The following is a 24,039-nucleotide window of genomic DNA, read 5'->3' as shown; positions in this document are numbered from 1 at the left end:
TATGTTTTCAGGACGATGCACCATGCTGCCTTGTTGACAACATGACGGAGCAGCAGAGATTACAGTTTGATTTGAGAGTCCAGTGAGTGTGTGGGTAGAATCCAGTGAGTGTGTGGGTAGAGACCAGTGAGTGTGTGGGTAGAGTCCAGTGAGTGTGTGGGTAGAGACCAGTGAGTGTGTGGGTAGAGTCCAGTGAGTGTGTGGGTAGAGACCAGTGAGTGTGTGGGTAGAGTCCAGTGAGTGTGTGGGTAGAGACCAGTGAGTGTGTGGGTAGAGACCAGTGAGTGTGTGGGTAGAATCCAGTGAGTGTGTGAGTAGAGTCCAGTCAGTGTGTGGGTAGAGTCCAGTGAGTGTGTGGGTAGAGTCCAGTCAGTGTGTGGGTAGAGTCCAGTCAGTGTGTGGGTAGAATCCAGTCAGTGTGTGGGTAGAGTCCAGTGAGTGTGTGGGTAGAGTCCAGTCAGTGTGTGGGTAGAGTCCAGTCAGTGTGTGGGTAGAGTCCAGTCAGTGTGTGGGTAGAATCCAGTCAGTGTGTGGGTAGAGTCCAGTGAGTGTGTGGGTAGAATCCAGTCAGTGTGTGGGTAGAGTCCAGTCAGTGTGTGGGTAGAGTCCAGTCAGTGTGTGGGTAGAGTCCAGTCAGTGTGTGGGTAGAGTCCAGTCAGTGTGTGGGTAGAGTCCAGTCAGTGTGTGGGTAGAGTCCAGTGAGTGTGTGGGTAGAGTCCAGTCAGTGTGTGGGTAGAGTCCAGTGAGTGTGTGGGTAGAATCCAGTGAGTATGTGGGTAGAGTCCAGTGAGTGTGTGGGTAGAGTCCAGTGAGTGTGTGGGTAGAATCCAGTGAGTGTGTGGGTAGAGTCCAGTGAGTGTGTGGGTAGAATCCAGTGAGTGTGTGGGTAGAATCCAGTGAGTGTGTGGGTAGAATCCAGTGAGTGTGTGGGTAGAATCCAGTGAGTGTGTGGGTAGAATCCAGTGAGTGTGTGGGTAGAATCCAGTGAGTGTGTGGGTAGAGTCCAGTCAGTGTGTGGGTAGAATCCAGTGAGTGTGTGGGTAGAATCCAGTGAGTGTGTGGTTAGAGTCCAGTGAGTGTGTGGGTAGAATCCAGTGAGTGTGTGGGTAGAGTCCAGTGAGTGTGTGGGTAGAGTCCAGTGAGTGTGTGGGTAGAATCCAGTGAGTGTGGGGGTAGAGTCCAGTGAGTGTGTGGGTAGAGTCCAGTGAGTGTGTGGGTAGAGTCCAGTCAGTGTGTGGGTAGAGTCCAGTGAGTGTGTGGGTAGAATCCAGTGAGTGTGTGGGTAGAGTCCAGTGAGTGTATGGGTAGAATCCAGTGAGTGTGTGGGTAGAGTCCAGTGAGTGTGTGGGTAGAGTCCAGTCAGTGTGTGGGTAGAGTCCAGTGAGTGTGTGGGTAGAATCCAGTGAGTGCGTGGGTAGAGTCCAGTGAGTGTGTGGGTAGAATCCAATGAGTGTGTGGGTAGAGTCCAGTGAGTGTGAATAGAGCACCGTAAGAATGTTAGTGCAAAAATAAGGTGACCAATGCAAATAGCCCGGGTAGCCATTTTATTAACTGTTCAGCAGTGTCATGGCTTGGGGCTTTTCAGGAGCCTTTTGGCCCTAGACGTGGCGCTCCGGTACTGCTTGCTATGCGGTAGCAGAGAAAACAGTCTATGACTTGGGTGGCTGGAGTCTTAGACAATTTTGAAGTTTGAGAGCTGCGCGCTTTCTCTGCCCGACATATTATATGCTATATGTGTGCAGCGCGCATGTGATAAATAATCTAAGTAACGAATGAACAGTTTTGGGAATCCATCAGTATAAAAAATATTTAAAAATCACATAACCTACATTAAAAATAGCATTATTACAATATATTTTTCACTGGCCCAAGTGGCCACTGACAGGGTTGATCGACGGGCCTGGAGGGTTTCCAGAGGGCAGCCCTGTTTGCTCTACTGACAAGTTAGTATTTTCTTGCTTATTTTATGTTTCTGAAGAGCATGAGAAAAAATTTAAACATTACAATTCTTAAAAATATATTTTTTTCATTTAATTGTCAGGTTGTAAAATTCCAAATATTCTGAGAAAAGCTTAAGAAAATAGTTTTACAATCCTCCTCAATTGTAAACTGGTCTTTGACATGTACATGGACCTAAATAAAGTATACCATATTGGCCCATCCTCTTGATCCAGAACGGCTCACTTTTTGCAGGTGCCTTTGGCGGTGCTCTCCTTTGCAGTGCTCTTCAACACTGCTGTCTCCTTTGCAGTGCTCTCCAACACAGTGGCAGTGTTCTCCTTTGCAGTGCTCTTCAACACTGCTGTCTCCTTTGCAGTGCTCTTCAACACAGTGGCAGTGTTCTTCTTTGCAGCGCTCTTCACCACTGGTGTCTCCTTTGCAGTGCTCTTCACCACTGGTGTCTCCTTTGCAGTGGTAGTGTCCTCCTTTGCAGTGTTCTTCGCCGCAGTGCTCTCCTTTGCAGTGCTCTTCGCCGCAGTGCTCTCCTTTGCAGTGCTCTTCACCACTGGTGTCTCCTTTGCAGGTCTCTTCACCACATTGGCGGTGCTCTCCTTTGCAGTGCTCTTCACCACTGGTGTCTCCTTTGCAGTGCTCTCCTTTGCAGTACGCTTCGCCGCAGTGCTCTCCTTTGCAGTGCTCTTCACCGCTGGTGTCTCCTTTGCAGTGCTCTTCGCCGCAGTGCTCTCCTTTGCAGTACTCTTCGCCGCAGTGCTCTCCTTAGCAGTGCTCTTTGCCGCAGTGCTCTCCTTTGTAGTGCCCTTCGCTACAATGCTCTCCTTCGTAGTGCTCTCCACCACAGTGGCAGTGCTCTCCTTCATAGTGCTCTCCACCACAGTGGCAGTGCTCTCCTTTGCAGTGCTCTTCACCGCTGGTGTCTCCTTTGCAGTACCCTTCGCCACAGTACTCTTCACCGCTGGTGTCTCCTTTGCAGTACTCTTCGCCGCAGTGCTCACCTTTGCAGTGCTGTTTTGCGCTGGCAAGAGAGTTGTATATGAGCAGATTTATGAATATGTTAACAAACAATCTGATGCATGATTTTCAGTCAGAGTTTAGAAAAACTTACACCACTGAGTCATGTCTACTTTAATTGACTGACTTCATCAGGAAAGAGATTGATGAGGGAAATCTCTGTAGAATGGTACTGCTTGACCTACAGAAGGCCTTTGATACAGCTAACCACTGTCTCCTAATCTCCAAACTGGAGGCACTGGGGTTAAGCAGAATCCCTCTAGGCTGGGTGAAGTCCTACTTGTCAGGTAGGGAGCCAGTGGTGGAGGAGATAATAAGCTATCTCTGTACAAACGGATCATTATTTTGGGGTCCAGACCTACAGTGCCAGTCACTAGTTTTAGAACACCTACTCATTCAAGGGTTTTTCTTCATTTTTACATTTTTACATTGTAGAATAATAGTGAAGACATCAAAACTATGAAATAACACATATGGAGTCATGTAGTAACCAAAAAAAGTGTTCAAGAAATTCAAAATGTATTTTATATTTGAGATTATTCAAATTGCGACCCTTTTCCGTGATGATAACTTTGCACACTCTTGGCATTATCTCAACCAGCTTCACCTGGAATGCTTTTCCAACAGTCTTGAAGGAGTTCCCACATATGCACTTGTTAGCTGCTTTTCCTTAACTCTGCGGTCCGACTCATCCCAAACCATCTCAATTTGGTTGAGGTCGGGGATTGTGGAGGCCAGGTCATCTGATGCAGCACTCCATCACTCTCCTTCTTGGTAAAATAGCCCTTACACAGCCTGGAGGTGTGTTTTGGGTCATTGTCCTGTTGAAAAATAAATTATAATCCCACTAAGCACAAACCAGATGGGATGGGGTATCGCTGCAGAATGCTGTGGTAGCCATGCTGGTTAAGTGTCAGACAGTATCACAGACAGTGTCACCAGCAAACCAGCCCTACCCCATAACACCTCCTCCTCCATGCTTTACAGTGGGAAATACACAGATAATCCGTTCACCCACACCGCGTCTCGCAAAGACACGGCAACCAAAAATCTTGAATTTGGACTCCAGACTAAAGGACAAATTTCCGGTCTAATGTCCATTGCTCGTGTTTCTTGGCCCAAACAAGTCTCTTCTTCTTATTGGTGTCCTTTAGTATTGGTTTCTTTGCAGCAATTCGACCATGAAGGCCTGATTCACACAGTCTCCTCTGAACAGTTGATGTTGAGATTAGAGGTTGACCGATTAATCAGCATAGCCGATTAATTAGGGACGATTTCAAGTTTTCATAACAATCGGTAATCAGCATTTTTGGACGCCGATTACATTGCAATCCATGAGGAAACTGTGTGGCAGCCTGACCACCTGTTACGCAAGTTACAGCAAGGAGCCAATGTAAGTTGCTAGCTAGCATTAAACTTATCTTATAAAAAACAATTAATCTTCACATAATCACTAGTCAGCTACACATAGTTGATGATATTACCAGGTTAACTAGCTTGTCCTGTGTTACATATGATCAATGCAATGCCTGTTAATTTATCATCGAATCACAGCCTACTTTGCCAAACGGGTGATGTTTTAACAAAAGTGCATTCACGAAAAAAAGCACAATCGTTGCACGAATGTACCTAACCATAAACATCAATGCCTTTCTTTAAATCAATACACAGAAGTATATATATTTTTAAACCTGCATATTTAGTTCAAATAAATTAAGGTTAGCAGGCAATATTAACTAGGGAAATTGTGTCACTTCTCTTGCATTCATTGCATGCAGAGTCAGGGTGTATTTAACAGTTTGGGCCACCTGGCTCGTTACGAACTAATTTGCCAGAATTTTACATAATTATGACATAACATTGAAGGTTGTGCAATGTATCAGCAATATTTAGACTTGGGGTTGCCACCTTTTCAATAAAATACAGAACGGTTCCGTATTTCACTGAAAAAATAAACATTTTGTTTTCGAAATTATAGTTTCCAGATTTGACCATATTAATGACCAAAGGCTCGTATTTCTGTGTTTAGTATATTATAATTAAGTCTATGATTTGATATTTGATAGAGCAGTCTGACTGAGCGGTGGTAGGCATTCATTCAAACTTTACTGCATTTGTCAGCAGCTCTTAGCAATGCTTGATTCACAGCGCTGTTTATGACTTACTTCAAGCCTATCAACTCCTGAGATTAGGCTGGCAATACTAAAGTGCCTATTAGAACATCCAATAGTCAAAGGTATATGAAATACAAATGGTATAGAGACAAATAGTCGACACGTCATAATTCCTATAATAACTACAACCTAAAACTTCTTAACTGGGAATATTGAAGAACTGGGAATATTGAACTACCAGCTTTCATATGTTCTGAGCAAGGAACTTAAACGTTAGCTTTTTACTTGGCACATATGTCACGGTGAGTGAATGAGGACCCAAAAGCGAATTAACTTAACAGAGCTTCTTTAATAACCAAACATAGGTAGGTTCAGACAGACCGGCAGATTCCGACAGGACAGGACAAGGTTACAGCAAACATGACGATAGTCTGGTTCAGGCATGAAACACAACAAACAAGAATCCGACAAAGACAGGAGCAGAAACAGAGAGAGATATAGGGACCTAATCAGAGGGAAAAAGGGAACAGGTGGGAAAAGGGGTGAATGAGGTAGTCAGAGAAGACAAGGAACAGCTGGGGGAAAGAGGGACAGAAACGGTAACCTAGTACGACCAGCAGAGGGAGACAGGGTGAAAGGAAAGGACAGAAAGACACAACATGACAATACATGACAGTACCCCCCCACTCACCGAGCGCCTCCTGGCGCACTCGAGGAGGAAACCTGGCGGCAACGGAGGAAATCCTCGATCAGCGCACGGTCCAGCACGTCCCGAGAGGGAACCCAACTCCTCTCCTCAGGACCGTACCCCTCCCAATCTACGAGGTACTGGTGACCACGGCCCCGAGGACGCATGTCCAAAATCCTGCGGACCCTGTAGATGGGTGCGCCCTCGACAAGGATGGGGGGGGGGGGGGGGAAGACGAGCGGGGGCGCGAAGAACGGGCTTGATACAGGAGACATGGAAGACCGGGTGGACGCGACGAAGGTATCGCGGAAGAAGAAGTCGAACTGCGACAGGATTAATGACCCGAGAAATACGGAACGGACCAATGAACCGCGGGGTCAACTTGCGAGAAGCCGTCTTAAGGGGAAGGTTCTGAGTGGAGAGCCAAACTCTCTGACCGCGACAATATCTAGGACTCTTAGTTCTACGCTTATTAGCAGCCCTCACAGTCTGCGTCCTATAACGGCAAAGTGCAGACCTGACCCTCTTCCAGGTGCGCTCGCAACGTTGGACAAAAGCCTGAGCGGAGGGGACGCTGGACTCGGCGAACTGAGATGAGAACAGCGGAGGCTGGTACCCGAGGCTACTCTGAAAAGGAGATAGCCCGGTCGCAGACGAAGGAAGCGAGTTGTGGGCGTATTCTGCCCAGGGGAGCTGTTCTGACCAAGACGCAGGGTTGCGAAAAGAAAGACTGCGTAAGATGCGACCAATAGTCTGATTGGCCCGTTCTGCTTGACCGTTAGACTGGGGGTGAAAGCCGGAAGAGAGACTGACGGAAGCCCCAATCAAACGGCAAAACTCCCTCCAAAATTGAGACGTGAATTGCGGACCTCTGTCCGAAACGACGTCTGACGGAAGGCCATGAATTCTGAAAACATTCTCGATGATGATTTGTGCCGTCTCTTTAGCAGAAGGAAGCTTAGCAAGGGGAATGAAATGAGCCGCCTTAGAGAACCTATCGACAACCGTAAGAATAACAGTCTTCCCCGCTGACGAAGGCAGTCCGGTGACAAAATCTAAGGCGATGTGAGACCACGGTCGAGAGGGAATGGGAAGCGGCCTGAGACGGCCGGCAGGAGGAGAGTTACCGGACTTAGTCTGCGCGCAGACCGAACAAGCAGCCACGAAACGACGCGTGTCATGCTCCCGGGTGGGCCACCAAAAACGCTGGCGAATGGAAGCAAGCGTACCCCGAACGCCAGGGTGGCCGGCTAACTTGGCAGAGTGAGCCCACTGAAGAACGGCCAGACGAGTAGGAACGGGAACGAAAAGAAGGTTCCTAGGACAAGCGCGCGGCGACGGAGTGTGAGTGAGCGCTTGCTTTACCTGCCTCTCAATTCCCCAGACAGTCAACCCGACAACACGCCCCTCAGGGAGAATCCCCTCGGGGTCAGTGGAGGCTACTGAAGAACTGAAGAGACGAGATAAAGCATCAGGCTTGGTGTTCTTAGAGCCCGGACGATAAGAAATCACGAACTCGAAACGAGCGAAAAACAGCGCCCAACGCGCCTGACGCGCATTAAGTCGTTTGGCAGAACGGATGTACTCAAGGTTCCTATGGTCAGTCCAAACGACAAAAGGAACGGTCGCGCCCTCCAACCACTGTCGCCATTCGCCTAGGGCTAACCGGATGGCGAGCAGTTCGCGGTTTCCCACATCATAGTTACGTTCCGACGGCGACAGGCGATGAGAAAAATACGCGCATGGGTGGACCTTGTCGTCAGAGAGGGAGCGCTGAGAAAGAATGGCTCCCACGCCCACCTCTGACGCGTCAACCTCGACAACGAACTGTCTAGAGACGTCAGGTGTAACAAGGATAGGAGCGGATGTAAAACGATTCTTGAGGAGATCAAAAGCTCCCTGGGCGGAAACGGACCACTTAAAGCACGTCTTGACAGAAGTAAGGGCTGTGAGAGGAGCTGCCACCTGACCGAAATTACGGATGAAACGACGATAGAAGTTTGCGAAGCCGAGAAAGCGCTGCAGCTCGATGCGTGACTTAGGGGCGGGCCAATCAATGACAGCTTGGACCTTAGCGGGATCCATCTTAATGCCTTCAGCGGAAATAACAGAACCGAGAAATGTGACGGAGGAGGCATGAAAAGTGCACTTCTCAGCCTTCACAAAAAGACAATTCTCTAAAAGGCGCTGGAGGACACGTCGAACGTGCTGAACATGAATCTGGAGTGACGGTGAAAAAATCAGGATATCGTCAAGGTAAACGAAAACAAAGATGTTCAGCATGTCTCTCAGGACATCATTGACTAATGCCTGAAAGACAGCTGGAGCGTTAGCGAGGCCGAAAGGAAGAACCCGGTATTCAAAGTGCCCTAACGGAGTGTTAAACGCCGTCTTCCACTCGTCCCCCTCCCTGATGCGCACGAGATGGTAAGCGTTACGAAGGTCCAACTTAGTGAAAAACCTGGCTCCCTGCAGGATCTCGAAGGCTGAAGACATAAGAGGAAGCGGATAACGATTCTTCACTGTTATGTCATTCAGCCCTCGATAATCTATGCAGGGGCGCAGAGACCCGTCCTTCTTCTTGACAAAAAAAAACCCCGCTCCGGCGGGAGAGGAGGAGGGGACTATGGTACCGGCGTCAAGAGCTACAGACAAATAATCCTCGAGAGCCTTACGTTCGGGAGCCGACAGAGAGTATAGTCTACCCCGGGGGGGAGTGGTTCCCGGAAGGAGATCAATACTACAATCATACGACCGGTGTGGAGGAAGAGAGGTGGCCCTGGACCGACTGAACACCGTGCGCAGATCGTGATATTCCTCCGGCACCCCTGTCAAATCACCAGGCTCCTCCTGTGAAGAAGAGACAGAGGAAACAGGAGGGATAGCAGACATTAAACATTTCACATGACAAGAGACGTTCCAGGAGAGGATAGAATTACTAGACCAATTAATGGAAGGATTATGACAAACTAGCCAGGGATGGCCCAAAACAACAGGTGTAAAAGGTGAACGAAAAATTAAAAAAGAAATGGTTTCGCTATGATTACCAGAAACAGTGAGGGTTAAAGGTAGCGTCTCACGCTGAATCCTGGGGAGAGGACTACCATCCAGGGCGAACAAGGCCGTGGACTCCCTTAACTGTCTGAGAGGAATGTCATGTTCCCGAGCCCAGGTCTCGTCCATAAAACAGCCCTCCGCCCCAGAGTCTATTAAGGCACTGCAGGAAGCTGACGAACCGGTCCAGCGTAGATGGACCGACAAGGTAGTGCAGGATCTTGAAGGAGAGACAGGAGTAGTAGCGCTCACCAGTAGCCCTCCGCTTACTGATGAGCTCTGGCTTTTACTGGACATGAAGTGACAAAATGACCAGCAGAACCGCAATAGAGACAGAGGCGGTTGGTGATTCTCCGTTCCCTCTCCTTAGTCGAGACGCGGATACCTCCCAGCTGCATAGGCTCAGCTCCCGAGCCGGCAGAGGAAGATGGTAGTGATGCGGAGAGGGGGGCAACGGAGAACGCGAGCTCCTTTCCACGAGCTCGGTGACGAAGATCAACCCGTCGCTCAATGCGAATAGCGAGTTCAATCAAGGAATCCACGCTGGAAGGAACCTCCCGGGAGAGAATCTCATCCTTTACCTCTGCGCGGAGACCCTCCAGAAGACGAGCGAGCAAGGCCGGCTCGTTCCAGCCACTGGAGGCAGCAAGAGTGCGAAACTCAATAGAGTAGTCAGTTATGGATCGATTGCCTTGACATAGGGAAGACAGGGCCCTGGAAGCCTCCTCCCCAAAAACAGATCGATCAAAAACCCGTATCATCTCCTCCTTAAAGTCCTGATACTGGTTAGTACACTCAGCCCTTGCCTCCCAGATTGCCGTGCCCCACTCACGAGCCCGTCCAGTAAGGAGAGATATGACGTAGGCGACACGAGCAGTGCTCCTGGCGTAAGTGTTGGGCTGGAGAGAAAACACAATATCACACTGGGTGAGGAACGAGCGGCATTCAGTGGGCTCCCCAGAGTAACACGGCGGGTTATTGATTCTGGGCTCCGGAGATTCGAAAGCCCTGGAAGTGGCCGGTGGATCGAGGCGGAGATGGTGAACCTGTTCTGTGAGGTTGGAGACTTGGGTGGCCAGGGTTTCAACGGCATGTCGAGCAGCAGACAATTCCTGCTCGTGTCTGCCTAGCATCGCTCCCTGGATCTCGACGGCTGAGTGGAGAGGATCCGAAGTCGCTGGGTCCATTCTTGGTCGGATTCTTCTGTCACGGTGAGTGAATGAGGACCCAAAAGCGAATTAACTTAACAGAGCTTCTTTAATAACCAAACATAGGTAGGTTCAGACAGACCGGCAGATTCCGACAGGACAGGACAAGGTTACAGCAAACATGACGATAGTCTGGTTCAGGCATGAAACACAACAAACAAGAATCCGACAAAGACAGGAGCAGAAACAGAGAGAGATATAGGGACCTAATCAGAGGGAAAAAGGGAACAGGTGGGAAAAGGGGTGAATGAGGTAGTCAGAGAAGACAAGGAACAGCTGGGGGAAAGAGGGACAGAAACGGTAACCTAGTACGACCAGCAGAGGGAGACAGGGTGAAAGGAAAGGACAGAAAGACACAACATGACAATACATGACAACATATTGCACTTTTACTTTCTTCTCCAACACTGTGTTTTTTCATTATTTAAACCATGTTTCATTATTTATTTGAGACTAAACACATGTTATTTATGTATTATATTAAGTTAAAATAAAAGTGTTCATTGTTCATTCAGTATTGTTATAATTGTCATTATTACAATTATATAAAAATCGACCGATTAATTGGTATCGGCTTTTTTTGGTTCTCCAATAATTGGTATCGGTGTTGAAAAATCATATTCAGTCGACCTCTAGTTGAGATGTCTCTGTTACTTTAACTCTGTGAAGCATTTAATTGGGCTGCAATTTCTGAGGCTGTTAACTCTTATGAACTGATCCTCTGCAGCAGAGGTAACTCTGGGTCTTCCTTTCCTGTGGCGGTCCTCATGAGAGCCAGTTTCATCATAGCGCTTGATGGTTTTTGCGACTGTACTTGAAGAAACTTTCAAAGTTCTTGAAATTGACTGACCTTCATGTCTTAAAGTAATGATGGACTGTCATTTCTCTTTGCTTATTTGAGCTGGTCATGCTATAATATGGACTTGGTCTTTTGCCAAATAGGGCTATCTTCTATATACCCCCCTACCTTGTCACAACGCAACTAATTGGCTCAAACGCATTAAGAAGGAAAGCAATTCCACAAATGAACCTTTAACAAGGCACACCTGTTAATTGAAATGCATTCCAGGTGACTACCTCATGAAGCTGGTTGAGAGAATGCCAAGAGTGTGCAAAGCTGTCATCCAGGCAAAGGGTGGCTATTTGAGGAATTCCAAAAACATATATTTAGATTTTCTTTAACACTTTTTTTTTGGTTACTACATGATTCCATATGTGTTATTTCATAGTTTTGATGTCTTCACTATTATTCTACAACGTAGACAATAGTATAAAACAAAATAAAAACCCTTGAATGAGTAGGTGTTCTAAACCTTTTGACTGGTAGTGTAAAATGTGTAGGTCCTCTGAAATCAGAGTGCAGTTAGGGGTTGAGATCCTGACTATTAATTAAAACCTCTGGTAGCTAGCTACCTGAGGCTTAGGTGTCCCACATTAGACTGAGTTTGGTTTACACAATTATTTACGGTTCTGCACCCAGATATCTAACCAATTACTTTCCCCGTGTTAGGAATGGACACAATCACAGCACCAGATCAGGTGTTGCTAATGTGTGCTTATACAGGTTCAAGAGTAATGCTGGGAAAGGTACTGTCTTGTAGTGGAATGAGTTGCCTCTGCCCATAAAAATGACATCCTTTCCTGGCAGCTTTAAAAATAAAGTAAAACACAGTTTGATGTCTTCTGGGCTCATTTGAATGTACCTTATGATGTCACTGCAATGATGAGATAGATGTTCTTCTTCTTTGTTTTTATGTTTTATTATCTCTGTCATACTGTGTTCAACAGTGTTGGATCTTGCCTAGTCATCTTGTTTCAAGAGGACCACAATGGAAATAAGTCCCAGACTTTATTGTGTGTTATCCTCCATGATTTAACAATGGAAATAAGTCCCAGACTTTATTGTGTGTTATCCTCCATGATGTAACAATGGAAATAAGTCCCAGACTTTATTGTGTGTTATCCTCCATGATTTAACAATGGAAATAAGTCCCAGACTTTATTGTGTGTTATCCTCCATGATTTAACAATGGAAATAAGTCCCAGACTGTATTGTGTGTTATCCTCTATGATTTAACAATGGAAATAAGTCCCAGACTTTATTGTGTGTTATCCTCCATGATTTAACAATGGAAATAAGTCCCAGACTGTATTGTGTGTTATCCTACATGATTTAACAATGGAAATAAGTCCCAGACTGTATTGTGTGTTATCCTCCATGATTTAACAATGGAAATAAGTCCCAGACTTTATTGTGTGTTATCCTCCATGATTTAACAATGGAAATAAGTCCCAGACTTTATTGTGTGTTATCCTCCATGATTTAACAATGGAAATAAGTCCCAGACTTTATTGTGTGTTATCCTCCATGATTTAACAATGGAAATAAGTCCCAGACTTTATAGTGTGTTATCCTCCATGATTTAACAATGGAAATAAGTCCCAGACTTTATTGTGTGTTATCCTCCATGATTTAACAATGGAAATAAGTCCCAGACTTTATTGTGTGTTATCCTCCATGATTTAACAATGGAAATAAGTCCCAGACTTTATTGTGTGTTATCCTCCATGATTTAACCCATGTGCATACTGTATGTGGCTTTTCAAGTCTTTTCATGTGTGACTGTTTTTTTAAATGGTCAAATTAATCAACTAAACTAAACTAAGTCACTCCTTTGCAGTGGTCTTGTTATCATTTTAATTTAAACCTGTAACAAAAACAACAATATCTCCTGGCAGCCATACAGTGCCTATAGAGAATCTACACCCCTGTGTAAGAAAATGTGATTAAAATGGATTTAATTGTCTTTTTTTTGTCGACTATCTACAAACAAAATAGTCTGTAATGTCAAAGTGAAAAACAAAAAAATATATAGATTTTTTTTAGATGAAGTGAAAATTGATTAGATAAGTATTCACCCTCCAATACATGTTAGAATCACCTCTGACATTGACTGCAGTGGTGAGTCTTCTTGGGTAAGTCTCATGAGCATTGGCACACAATATTTGCCCATTATTATTTTCAAAATTCTTCAAGTTCTGCCAAGGGGTTGGGGATCATGGCTAGATAGCAATGTTCAAGTCTTGTCATTGATTTTCAAGCAGATTTAAGTTAAAACTTGGCCAATCAGGAACGTTCACTGTCTTCTTGGTAAGCAACTCCTGTGTAGATGTGACTTTGTGTTGTAAGTTATTGTCCTGCTGAAAGGTGAATTCATCTCCCAGTGTCTGTTGTAAAGCAGACTGAAGCAAGTTTGACTCTAGGATTTGTTCCTGTGCTCCTTCCATATTTTAGTTATTTAATTAGTTATTATTTTCACTTTGACATTATGGAGTATTTTGTGTAGATCAATGACAGAACATTACAATTAAATCTATTTCAACCCCACTTTGTAACACAACAAAATGTAAAGAAAATTTCAAGGGGGGGTGTAAGCCTTCTACAGGCACTGTATGTTCAACGGTTAGCGACATTACACTTAACTGAACAAAAATATAAAGGCAACAATTATTCCAACCATTTTACTGAGTTACAGTTCATGTCAGAAAATCAGTCAATTGAAATAAATTCATTAGGCCCTAATCTATGGATTTCACATGACTGGGCAGGGGCGTAGCCATGGGTGGGCCTGGGTGGGCATAGACCCACCAACTTGGGTCAATCAGAATTAGTTAAAGATAGAAATACTCCTCAGTTTCATCAGCTGTTTGGGTGTCTGGTCTCAGACGATCCCGCAGGTGAAGAAGCGGATGTGGAGGTCCTGGGCTGACGTGGTTACACGTGGTCTGAGGTTGTGAGGCCGGTTGAACGTACTGCCAAATTGTCTAAAATGGTGTCAGTGGAGGCTTATGGTAGAGAAATGAACATTTCATTATTTTAGAGTTGCCTTTTATTGTCCCCAGCAGAAGGTGCACCTGTGTAACGATCATGCTGTTTAATCCGCTTCTTGATATGCCACACCGGTCAGGTGGATGGATTATCTTGGCAAAGGACAAATACTCACTAACAATGATGTAAACAAATTTGTCAACAACATTTGAGAGATCTTTTATTTCGGCTCATAAATCATGGGACCAACACTGTACATGTTGTGTTTATATTTTTGTTCATTATAGTTCTAAATATCAGGTTTCTCCTCAAAGTGAGGATGGTAATTATTTACAATATGTTCACTTGACCGGTATTCTCCTGTGGTCTGGTCCAAAATTATTGGCACAGGTTAAAGAAGGAGTTGTATGCCTTGAGACAATTGAGACATGGATTGTGTATGTGTGTCATTCAGAGGGTGGATGAGCAATACAAAATATTTAAATGCCTTTGAACAGGGTATGGTAGTAGGTGCCAGGGGCACCGGTTTGTGTGTGTCAACATTGGTCCACCACCCAAAGGACATCCAGCCAACTTGACACAACTTTGGAAAGCATTGGAGTCAACATAGGACTGAATCCCTGTGGAACGCCTTCGACACCTTGTAGAGTCCAAGCCTCGACTAATTGAGGCTGTTCTCAATATAATATATATATAATATATATATTTATTAAGAAAATGGTTAATTGACCACAAAATCAGTATTTTGAAATTGTCGTCTCAGTCTCCGGACTTGAACCTCATTGAAAACATGTGGTTTGAACTGAAGAGGGGCACGTCCTTAAACGCAGATGAAGAACATCACTGATCTGGAAATATTATCTACGGAGGAACGGTCTAAGATCTCTCCCAATGTGTTCTCCAATCTCAATAAAAACATTTTAGAAGTGCCGTTATTCTCGCAAGGTGAAGTATTGAAAGGTATTGAACAGGGCGCCAATAATTTAATAAACTGTACATACACACGTTAAAGAGGCTGCATGTTTCTGTCTATGATCCGGTCCCATTATAATGTGGCATTTTCATCATAGGTGTCTATGACCTGTAATTCTGTATTACCTCTTTTGAGAATGTTTGCCTTTGTCTTCAACTCGTCAGCAAGTGTATTCTGGTTCATGTTCTTCAGGATATTAATTGTGACGCCCAGAGCCCCATTCTCTTTGTATTTGTTCACCATCAGCTCCACGGTATTCTCCCTGCTTGTGTCGCGATCCAACTCGCTTTTTTTGATAGGCTCATAGCCACGCCTCTGGTGCCTGATCAGGAGCCACTGAAATCTCTTCATCTCCTCACTCGTCACCTCATCCAGAATGTTGACCAACACCTGCTCCATTGTCGATGATCACTGCCATGGACAAAAGAATCAGAAACCTATATCATCAACTCTCTTTTCATCTGTAGTATAATAATGATCACTGTTGTACTAACAGCCTGAGTAAGGGCTTGGTTGAAAGTGTGAAACTTTATCATGTACCATTGACACCATGTGAATTTGGGAGGTAGGTACAGTGGTCCAATGACTGTCAATGCATCTGTCTGTAATAGGGGAAACTCAGGTCTAGAAAGCACAACAGAAGGTAGGCTACAATAAATCAGGTTTAATACAATACGAGTTGTAACAAGGGAACAATAAGCCACATGGGAACATTTAGCTGAAATGTATGCCCTCTACTGACGGAAATCAACAACACACTGAGGTGTGGAAGGCTGCCCAAATTAGGCAGTAGGGGAACTCTGACGCGTTGCTCTATTGCGCTCTGGACACCGCATCTAAGCGATGGTTTTCGATGAAAGCAGTGCAATGAGGAATACAAATTAAATCAACGCAATTAGTCCGACCGAGAAGTTGTGAAGACGGCCATGCTGGCGTGGTACTAGGTTAAGCCTATGCTTCAGGAACAGCCCGGCATTACAACATCAACTTTTTCCTCCAAGTTAGCAGGCTATGTTAATTACAGTTCATGAAATACGAGTTAGACTAGATATTTGTTTTTATACCGTTATTTAAAGCTAGAATCCTAGGAAGGTGTATCATTTTGTTATCTGCATCTTACGGGACCGTGGTTGTTGTGGATGGCTGTTGACAAACGTATATGTGTATTTTTTAACCCAATAATGGGTGAATTGAAGAAGTTTATTAAGCTGCCTATCTATCATTGTTATTGCGACCAGTGGACAGCCAGTGAAAAAATGTGCTCTTGCCAACAGCTGTGTAACAGGGTTGGTTATGTTTCCACTTGCCTCTAAAGAAATGTGTATTTAATGTTCAAGCATTCTTATTGGTTAGTTCAACTCTGATGACAATAAGGTGTGTTGTGATTGGCCCCGCTTGCAAATAGGGGCAGATCGCGAACGTCAGGTCTCCCCAGTATGAAAATGTGATACAAGGGATAGGTCACGTTCTGAATACTGTTTTCTATTTTACAATGTGTACAAGTTTGCTGTACGTTACTGATTTATACATGTGTGGGTATATGGTACCTGTTAGGGATTGAGGGGCTTTCTGGGATGTGCTTTGGCATATGATTGCTGTAAATAAGTGTGTTAGCTAGCATGCACCGATGTAATGGTCACATAAGCCCACTGCTAACACAGTTGTCTTCATGCTACAGAGTTTGCCATCGACAGCCATCAATACCGATAAGCCCTGCACAACTGACGTGCTGTTTCCTATTTAACAACAGGTATTTACACATGTTATATTTTGTATTGTATTTTTGTATTTTGTTCGCCCAGTATGAAAATGTGATGCAAGGGATTTTGCCATCGACAGCCATCAATACCGTTCAGCCCTGCACAACTAACGTGCTGTTTCCCATTTAACAACAGAAATAAATGCTCAACTGGGACCACTGGCCGAAGTGATTTATTTTGAGAAAACACAACGCATGGAGAGTACATATAACATCTGTTACAGCTGCAGAGTGTGGATCCTTTGGAATAAACGTTCGAGGGACTTCTACTCTTCTAAACTCAAATCAAATCAAATTTTATTTGTCACATACACATGGTTAGCAGATGTTAATGCGAGTGTAGCGAAATGCTTGTGCTTCTAGTTCCGACAATTCAGTAATAACCAACAAGTAATCTAACTAACAATTCCAAAACTACTACCTTATACACAAGTGTAAAGGGATAAAGAATATGTACATAAAGATATATGAATGAGTGATGGTACAGAGCGGCATAGGCAAGATGCAGTAGATGGTATCGAGTACAGTATATACATATGAGATGAGTATGTAAACAAAGTGGCCTAGTTAAAGTGTCTAGTGATACATGTTTTACATAAAGATGCAGTAGATGATATAGAGTACAGTATATACGTAGACATATGAGATGAATAATGTAGGGTAAGTAAACATTATATTAAGTAGCATTGTTTAAAGTGGCTAGTGATATATTTTACATCAATTCCCATTCCTCCTTGGTATCGTGAACAAGTTTGGACCGCAATCTTTTACATATGTGTATATATAATATTTAATGTAATTCGTGCTGATATATATATATATACTTTTTATCCATAGTCCTAGCTGACACATGTTGAAACTTGCACATTTTGATAGACTTAAAGGGGATTCTGTAGTTTCTGCATTCAATTGCGTATTATATGTATATATAAACCCATTGATTCTTGAAGAATATAAATTATCAATGTTTCGTGAGCTTAGTTCAACTGTCGTAGTCCATCAGAACCCGATATTTAAGCTTGTTTTACTCCAATGTTTGTAAACGTTGTACATGCAAACAACTATTGTATAGCCTCAAAACATGGTTAAAACTACAATTTTGGATATCGTGGATATGGTCAGTCCTTGCATCCATAGTTCTGTCTATGAATTTTAGTGTTTACATTTCTCCAGGCCCATCCCTCATTTTCTTACCAAAACAGAGGTGGGGTGGCCACTTCGGTTATTGTTTCGATGAAGGTGTCTAGCTTTTAACAGATTAGAAATTGGAGAGCGGCCAAGTAGCCTGGTGTGCATCAGCAAAAAGTGCAATGGAGCAGATGTACAGAGCTGTGAAAAAGTATTGACCCCTTTCTCATTCTGCATATTTTTGATACTGCACGTTATCAGATCTTCAACCAAAACCTAATATTAGATAACGGGAACATGAGTGAACAAATAAAACAATGACATACTTACACACTCGTATTTCATAAAGAAAGTTATTCAACACCCACTTCCCCAATTCCCCTTGGTTTAACCACACTAAGGCACTAACATCGCACATAAAACAAAAGATTAAACAGTACATCATACAAAATGTATAATACCACCATACAACAATATAATAATGTATGTGTGTAGAGTGTGTGTGTGTGTGCGTATGTGTGTGTCTGTACCTGTGTGTGTGTGTGTCTCTTCACAGTCCACGCTGTTCCGTAAAGTCTTTTTTTTATCTGTTTTTAAGATCTAATTTTACTGCTGCATCAGTTACCTGATGTGGAATAGAGTTCCATGGAGTCATGGCTCTATGTAGTACTGTGCGTCTCCCGTAGACTGTTCTGGATTTAGCTACGACACAAAGAATACCAAGATATTTTTTATGGCATAGATAAACCCCATTAGTCTACATGACAAATAACAGATGTGTGGAATTGGTCACAAGGTGAGACTTGAAATATGAGAAAAGTGTATCCCCCAGCCAGATAGCATTTGCTATGAAATAAATTGACAATTCACAGAAGACAGTATCTGCTGTGAAGACTGTAACCACTAGCTAGCCTAGTGGTAAGTGCGTTGGGCCAGTAACTGAAAGGTTGTTGGCTCAAATCCCGAGCTGCTCCTGAACAAGGCAGTTAACCCGCTGTTCCCAGGTAGGCCATCATTGTAAATAAGAATTAGTTCTTAACTGACTTGCCAAGTTAAATATTTTGTTTAATTTTAAAACAGGGGTTGGCCTCCAAAACGAGGTTCCTCTCAACTTGAGCCATCTCTCCCTGGTTCATTCCAGTCAGATCGGAGCAACTTCCCTCACATGAAATGAATGTAGCTTGTTAGGTTTATCACCTAAGGTATCGTCAATTTGCTTTCAGCGTTAACACACACACACACGAGAGTTCTAAGAACCCTATTATATTTACATAGAACAACCATTTGATGCAATAACAGTATTATAACGTAATTTTGTAATTTCCCCACCATAACTCTTATTAATTTTACATACATTGTATGTACAAAAGTATGTGGACACCCCTTCAAATGAGTGGATTTGGCTATTTCAGACACACCCGTTCCTGACAGGTGTATAAAATTGAGCACACAGCCATGTAATCTCCATAGACAAACATTGGCAGTAGAATGGCCTTACTGAAGAGCTCAAGAGACTTTCAACGTGGCACCGTTGTAGGATACCACCTTTCCAACAAGTCAGTTCAAGTCAAATTTCTGCCCTGCTAGAGCTGCCTCCGGTCAACTGTAAGTGCTGTTATTGTGAAGTGGAAACGTCTGGGAGCAACAACGGCTCAGCCGCGAAGTGGTAGGCCACAGAAGCTCACAGAACAGGTCCTCTGAGTGCTGAAGAGCGTAGCACGTAAAAAATCATATGTCCTCGGTTGCAAAGCTTTGTCTAAAAATGATGCTGAAAAATTTAATCCTGACTAGAACCCCAAAAAATTATCATATTACTCCAGTGCTAGCCTCCCTACACTGACTTCCTGTTAAGGCTAGGACTGATTCCAAGGTTTTACTGCTAACCTACAACCTTCCTATCTCTCTGATTATAGGTCCTGCTGTACATAGCTACACGTACGCTACGGTCACATGACACAGGCCTACTTACTGTCCCTAGAATTTCTAAGCAAACAGCTGGAGGCAGGGCTTTCTCCTATAGAGCTCCATTTTTATGGAATGGTCTGCCCAACCATGTGAGAGAAGCAGACTCGGTCTCAACCTTTAAGTCTTTACTGAAGACACATCTCTTCAGTAGGTCCTACGATTGAGTGTAGTCTGACTCAGGAGTGTGAAGGTGAACGGAAAGGCTCTGGAGCAACGAACCACCCTTGCTGTCTCTGCCCGGCTGGCTCCCCTCTCTCCACTGGGATTCTCTGCCTCTGACGGGGGGCTGAGCCACTGGCTTACTAGTGCTCATCAATGCCGTCCCTAGGAGTGGTGCGTCACTTGAGTGGGTTGAGTCACAGACGTGATCTTCCTGTTCGGTTTTGCTCCCCCTTGGGCTTGTGCGGTGGTGGAGATATTGGTGGGCTATATACTCAGCCTTGTCTCAGGGTAGTAAGTTGGTGGTTTGTTGATATCTCTCTAGTGGTGTGGGTGCGGTGCTTTAACAAAGTGAGTGGGGTTATATCCTGCCTGGTTGGCCCTGTCCCGGGATATCGTCAGATGGGGCCACAGTGTCCCCCGAACCACCCCTGTCTCAGTCTCCAGTTTCCAGTATCTATTCTGCAACAGTTTATGTGTCGGGGGGCTAGGGTCAGTCTGTTATATCTGGTGTAATTCTCCTGTCTTATCTGGTGTCCTGTGTTAATTTAAATATGCTCCCTATAATTCTCTCTCTCTCCCTCTCTCCCTCCACTCTTGGAGGACCTGAGCCCTAGGATTATGCCTCAGGACTACCTGGCCTGATAACTCCTGGCTGTCCCCAGTCCACCTGGTCGTGCTGCTGCTCCAGTTTCAACTGTTCTGCCTGCGGCTATGGAACTGTGAGAGCAAAATGACAAGATTATATTATAATAATTTTTATGCATCAAATACCTTTGATGAGTACTTCCTTATCTGTGTCTGTGTGAACTGACAGGAGCCTAAAAACCTACAGCTGGCCGAGATGTGGTGGGTGTAACCGAGATAGCCTGGAGAAGTAGATCGTAATCCTTCATTGTCTCAAAATCATCCTGGCATCTGGGAAACTAAGCTGAGGTGTTAAAACCACACCAGAGGTAGATAACCAGGAGATGAACCCAAAGTTGCATTGGAGGGTTGGAACCATCCACGAATAAGCATTTTTAAATGCTAAATGAAATCTGTTATGGTTAACCTTCGGCAACATAAATTAGACTGTGCGGTCGACAGCTTCATAATTGCAATAATTAAATCGATATTAAACAAAGATGATTGTTTGAAGAAATTACAATGTCTCTCTCACTTGATTAGAATATTCCACCACAGAACCCTGACCTGTTCACCGGACGTGCTGTTTTTGACTCTCTCAACGGTCTCGACCTCTGAATGATCGGCTATGAAAAGCCAACTGACATCTACTCCTGAGGTACTGACCTGTTGCACCCTCTACAACCACCGTAATTATTATTTGACCCTGCTTGTCATCTATGAATGTTTGAACATCTTGAAGAAAAATCTGTCCTTAAATGTTCATGTACTCTTATAATCTCCACCCGGCACAGCCAGAAGAGGACTGGCCACCTCTCAGAGCCTGGTTAATCTCTAGGATTCTTCCTAGCTTCCTGCCTTTCTAGGGAGTTTTTGCTAGCCACCGTGCTTCTACATCTGCATTGCTTGCTGTTTGGAGTTTTAGGCTGAGTTTCTGTTTAGCACTTTTGCGACATCTGCTGATGTAAAAAGAGATGTATAAATAAATTTCATTGATTGGTTGATTAAGATATTGTTGAGGAATTGCACTTACAAACTATCTTATGAACTTCTTATTTTTTTTCTTAAGAAGCTTCTTTGTGAATCTGGGCCAAGGTCTTGTCTTGGTGTCAGATACATTTCTACTCGGCCTCGACTAGGTCTCGGACCAGCGGAGTAAAAACAAAACTCTATATTATCAGCTTCCATTAAACAGGCAGTTAACCCACTGATCCCACTGTTCCTAGGCCGTCATTGAAAATAAGAATTAGTTATTTAACCGACTTGCCTAGTTAAATAAAGATTCAATGAAATAAATAAATAAAAAAGTCAGCGCATAAAACTGCTTCGACAAGCCAAATATATACACTCATTTGTTGAAACATAAATATCTTAACACCCTTATCTATTATGGACATGTTTGCACAATGGCAAACCTATAGGCCTCCCGTATGTGACAGGTTGGTGATTCTGTAAAGGACAGCAACCGTAATACCAACCACTAAATATTAGTTGAATACTATACTGTTTAATTAGACTTATTATGCTGTTTAACTTACAGAATTGTTATATGTTAGTATTTTTCTGATACAGGCTTGTGTTGTGTGGGTATGACTGCAGTAAGTGACTTCCTGTTTTCACAATCTACAGGAACTTAGATGTGTGGAAATATGTAGGAAGGAACTGACAACGGTGGCAACGTCAGCTATATTAATCTGCACAGACAAGCTACATGTAGGAGAGTGCACTTTTTTGTAAAATAACACAAAGGGACACTTCATTTTCAGTGGGCTTTGCGTATACTCACTTCTTAATCCCTACTGATGCGTATCAAAGTAGTGTAGTGGAGGTATAGGACTTATCCCGAGTGGGGCAGCGGTCTAAGGCTCTGCATCTCAGTGCTAGAGGCATCACTACAGACACCCTGTGAAACGTGATTTTGAGTGAAAATCTGAAGAATCTATAGAGAAACAGGATTTTTCCCACAGGGAGGCTTTCCTTCGCTGGGCGGGCCGTTTGGGAACTTTTTGACAAAATCTCCAGGCACCACTACTACTCCCCTGCATAGGGTCGATGGAAAGACAGCAGTCACACACAGCATGATGTTAAATCACCACTACACCACTGCATAGGGCCGATGGAAAGACAGCAGTCACACACAGCACGATGTTAAATCACCACTACACCACTGCATAGGGCCGATGGAAAGACAGCAGTCACACACAGCACGATGTTAAAGCACCACTACACCACTGCATAGGGCCGATGGAGAGACAGCAGTCACACACAGCATGATGTTAAATCACCACCACACCACTGCATAGGGCCGATGGAAAGACAGCAGTCACACACAGCATGATGTTAAATCACCACCACACCACTGCATAGGGCCGATGGAGAGACAGCAGTCACACACAGCACGATGTTAAATCACCACCACACCACTGCATAGGGCCGATGGAGAGACAGCAGTCACACACAGCATGATGTTAAATCACCACTACACCACTGCATAGGGCCGATGGAAAGACAGCAGTCACACACAGCATGATGTTAAATCACCACTACTCCCCTGCATAGGGCCGATGGAAAGACAGCAGTCACACACAGCATGATGTTAAATCACCACTACACTACTGCATAGGGCCGATGGAAAGACAGCAGTCACACACAGCATGATGTTAAATCACCACTACTCCCCTGCATAGGGCCGATGGAGAGACAGCAGTCACACACAGCATGATGTTAAATCACCACTACTCCCCTGCATAGGGCCGATGGAAAGACAGCAGTCACACACAGCATGATGTTAAATCACCACTGCATAGGGCCGATGGAGAGACAGCAGTCACACACAGCATGTTAAATCACCACTGCATAGGGCCGATGGAAAGACAGCAGTCACACACAGCACGATGTTAAATCACCACTACACCACTGCATAGGGCCGATGGAAAGACAGCAGTCACACACAGCATGTTAAATCACCACTGCATAGGGCCGATGGAAAGACAACAGTCACACACAGCACGATGTTAAATCACCACTACACCACTGCATAGGGCCGATGGAAAGACAGCAGTCACACACAGCATGATGTTAAATCACCACTACACCACTGCATAGGGCCGATGGAAAGACAGCAGTCACACACAGCACGATGTTAAATAACCACTACTCTCCTGCATAGGGCCGATGGAGAGACAGCAGTCACACACAGCATGATGTTATATCACCACTACTCTCCTGCATAGGGCCGATGGAGAGACAGCAGTCACACACAGCATGATGTTAAATCACCACTACACCACTGCATAGGGCCGATGGAGAGACAGCAGTCACACACAGCACGATGTTAAATCACCACTACTCTCCTGCATAGGGCCGATGGAGAGACAGCAGTCACACACAGCATGATGTTATATCACCACTACTCCCCTGCATAGGGCCGATGGAAAGACAGCAGTCACACACAGCATGATGTTAAATCACCACTACACCACTGCATAGGGCCGATGGAGAGACAGCAGTCACACACAGCATGATGTTAAATCACCACTACACCACTGCATAGGGCCGATGGAGA

At 44.4% G+C, this 24,039-nt stretch overlaps 1 protein-coding gene across 3 annotated transcripts in view; it reads right to left on the bottom strand.

The window, feature by feature from the left end:
- Positions 1-2,009: 2,009 nt before the first annotated feature.
- LOC110536451 (neurofilament medium polypeptide) overlaps positions 2,010-24,039 on the bottom strand; it is a 32,426-nt gene continuing 10,396 nt past the window's right edge. For all 3 annotated transcript variants that reach the window (XM_021622216.2, XM_036936452.1, XM_021622217.2), the window contains exons 2-3: positions 14,962-15,247; positions 2,010-2,974 (exon numbers count right to left, since the gene is read on the bottom strand). In XM_021622216.2, coding sequence (XP_021477891.2) covers positions 2,181-2,974; positions 14,962-15,235 — 1,068 coding nt within the window. In that variant the 5' untranslated portion in view covers positions 15,236-15,247 and the 3' untranslated portion in view covers positions 2,010-2,180. The remainder of the gene's footprint in view (positions 2,975-14,961; positions 15,248-24,039) is intronic.

This window comes from Oncorhynchus mykiss, chromosome 11, assembly GCF_013265735.2.
Source record: "Oncorhynchus mykiss isolate Arlee chromosome 11, USDA_OmykA_1.1, whole genome shotgun sequence".
NCBI classification, from domain to species: domain Eukaryota; kingdom Metazoa; phylum Chordata; class Actinopteri; order Salmoniformes; family Salmonidae; genus Oncorhynchus; species Oncorhynchus mykiss.
This window is presented reverse-complemented; position numbering and strand designations above follow the sequence as displayed.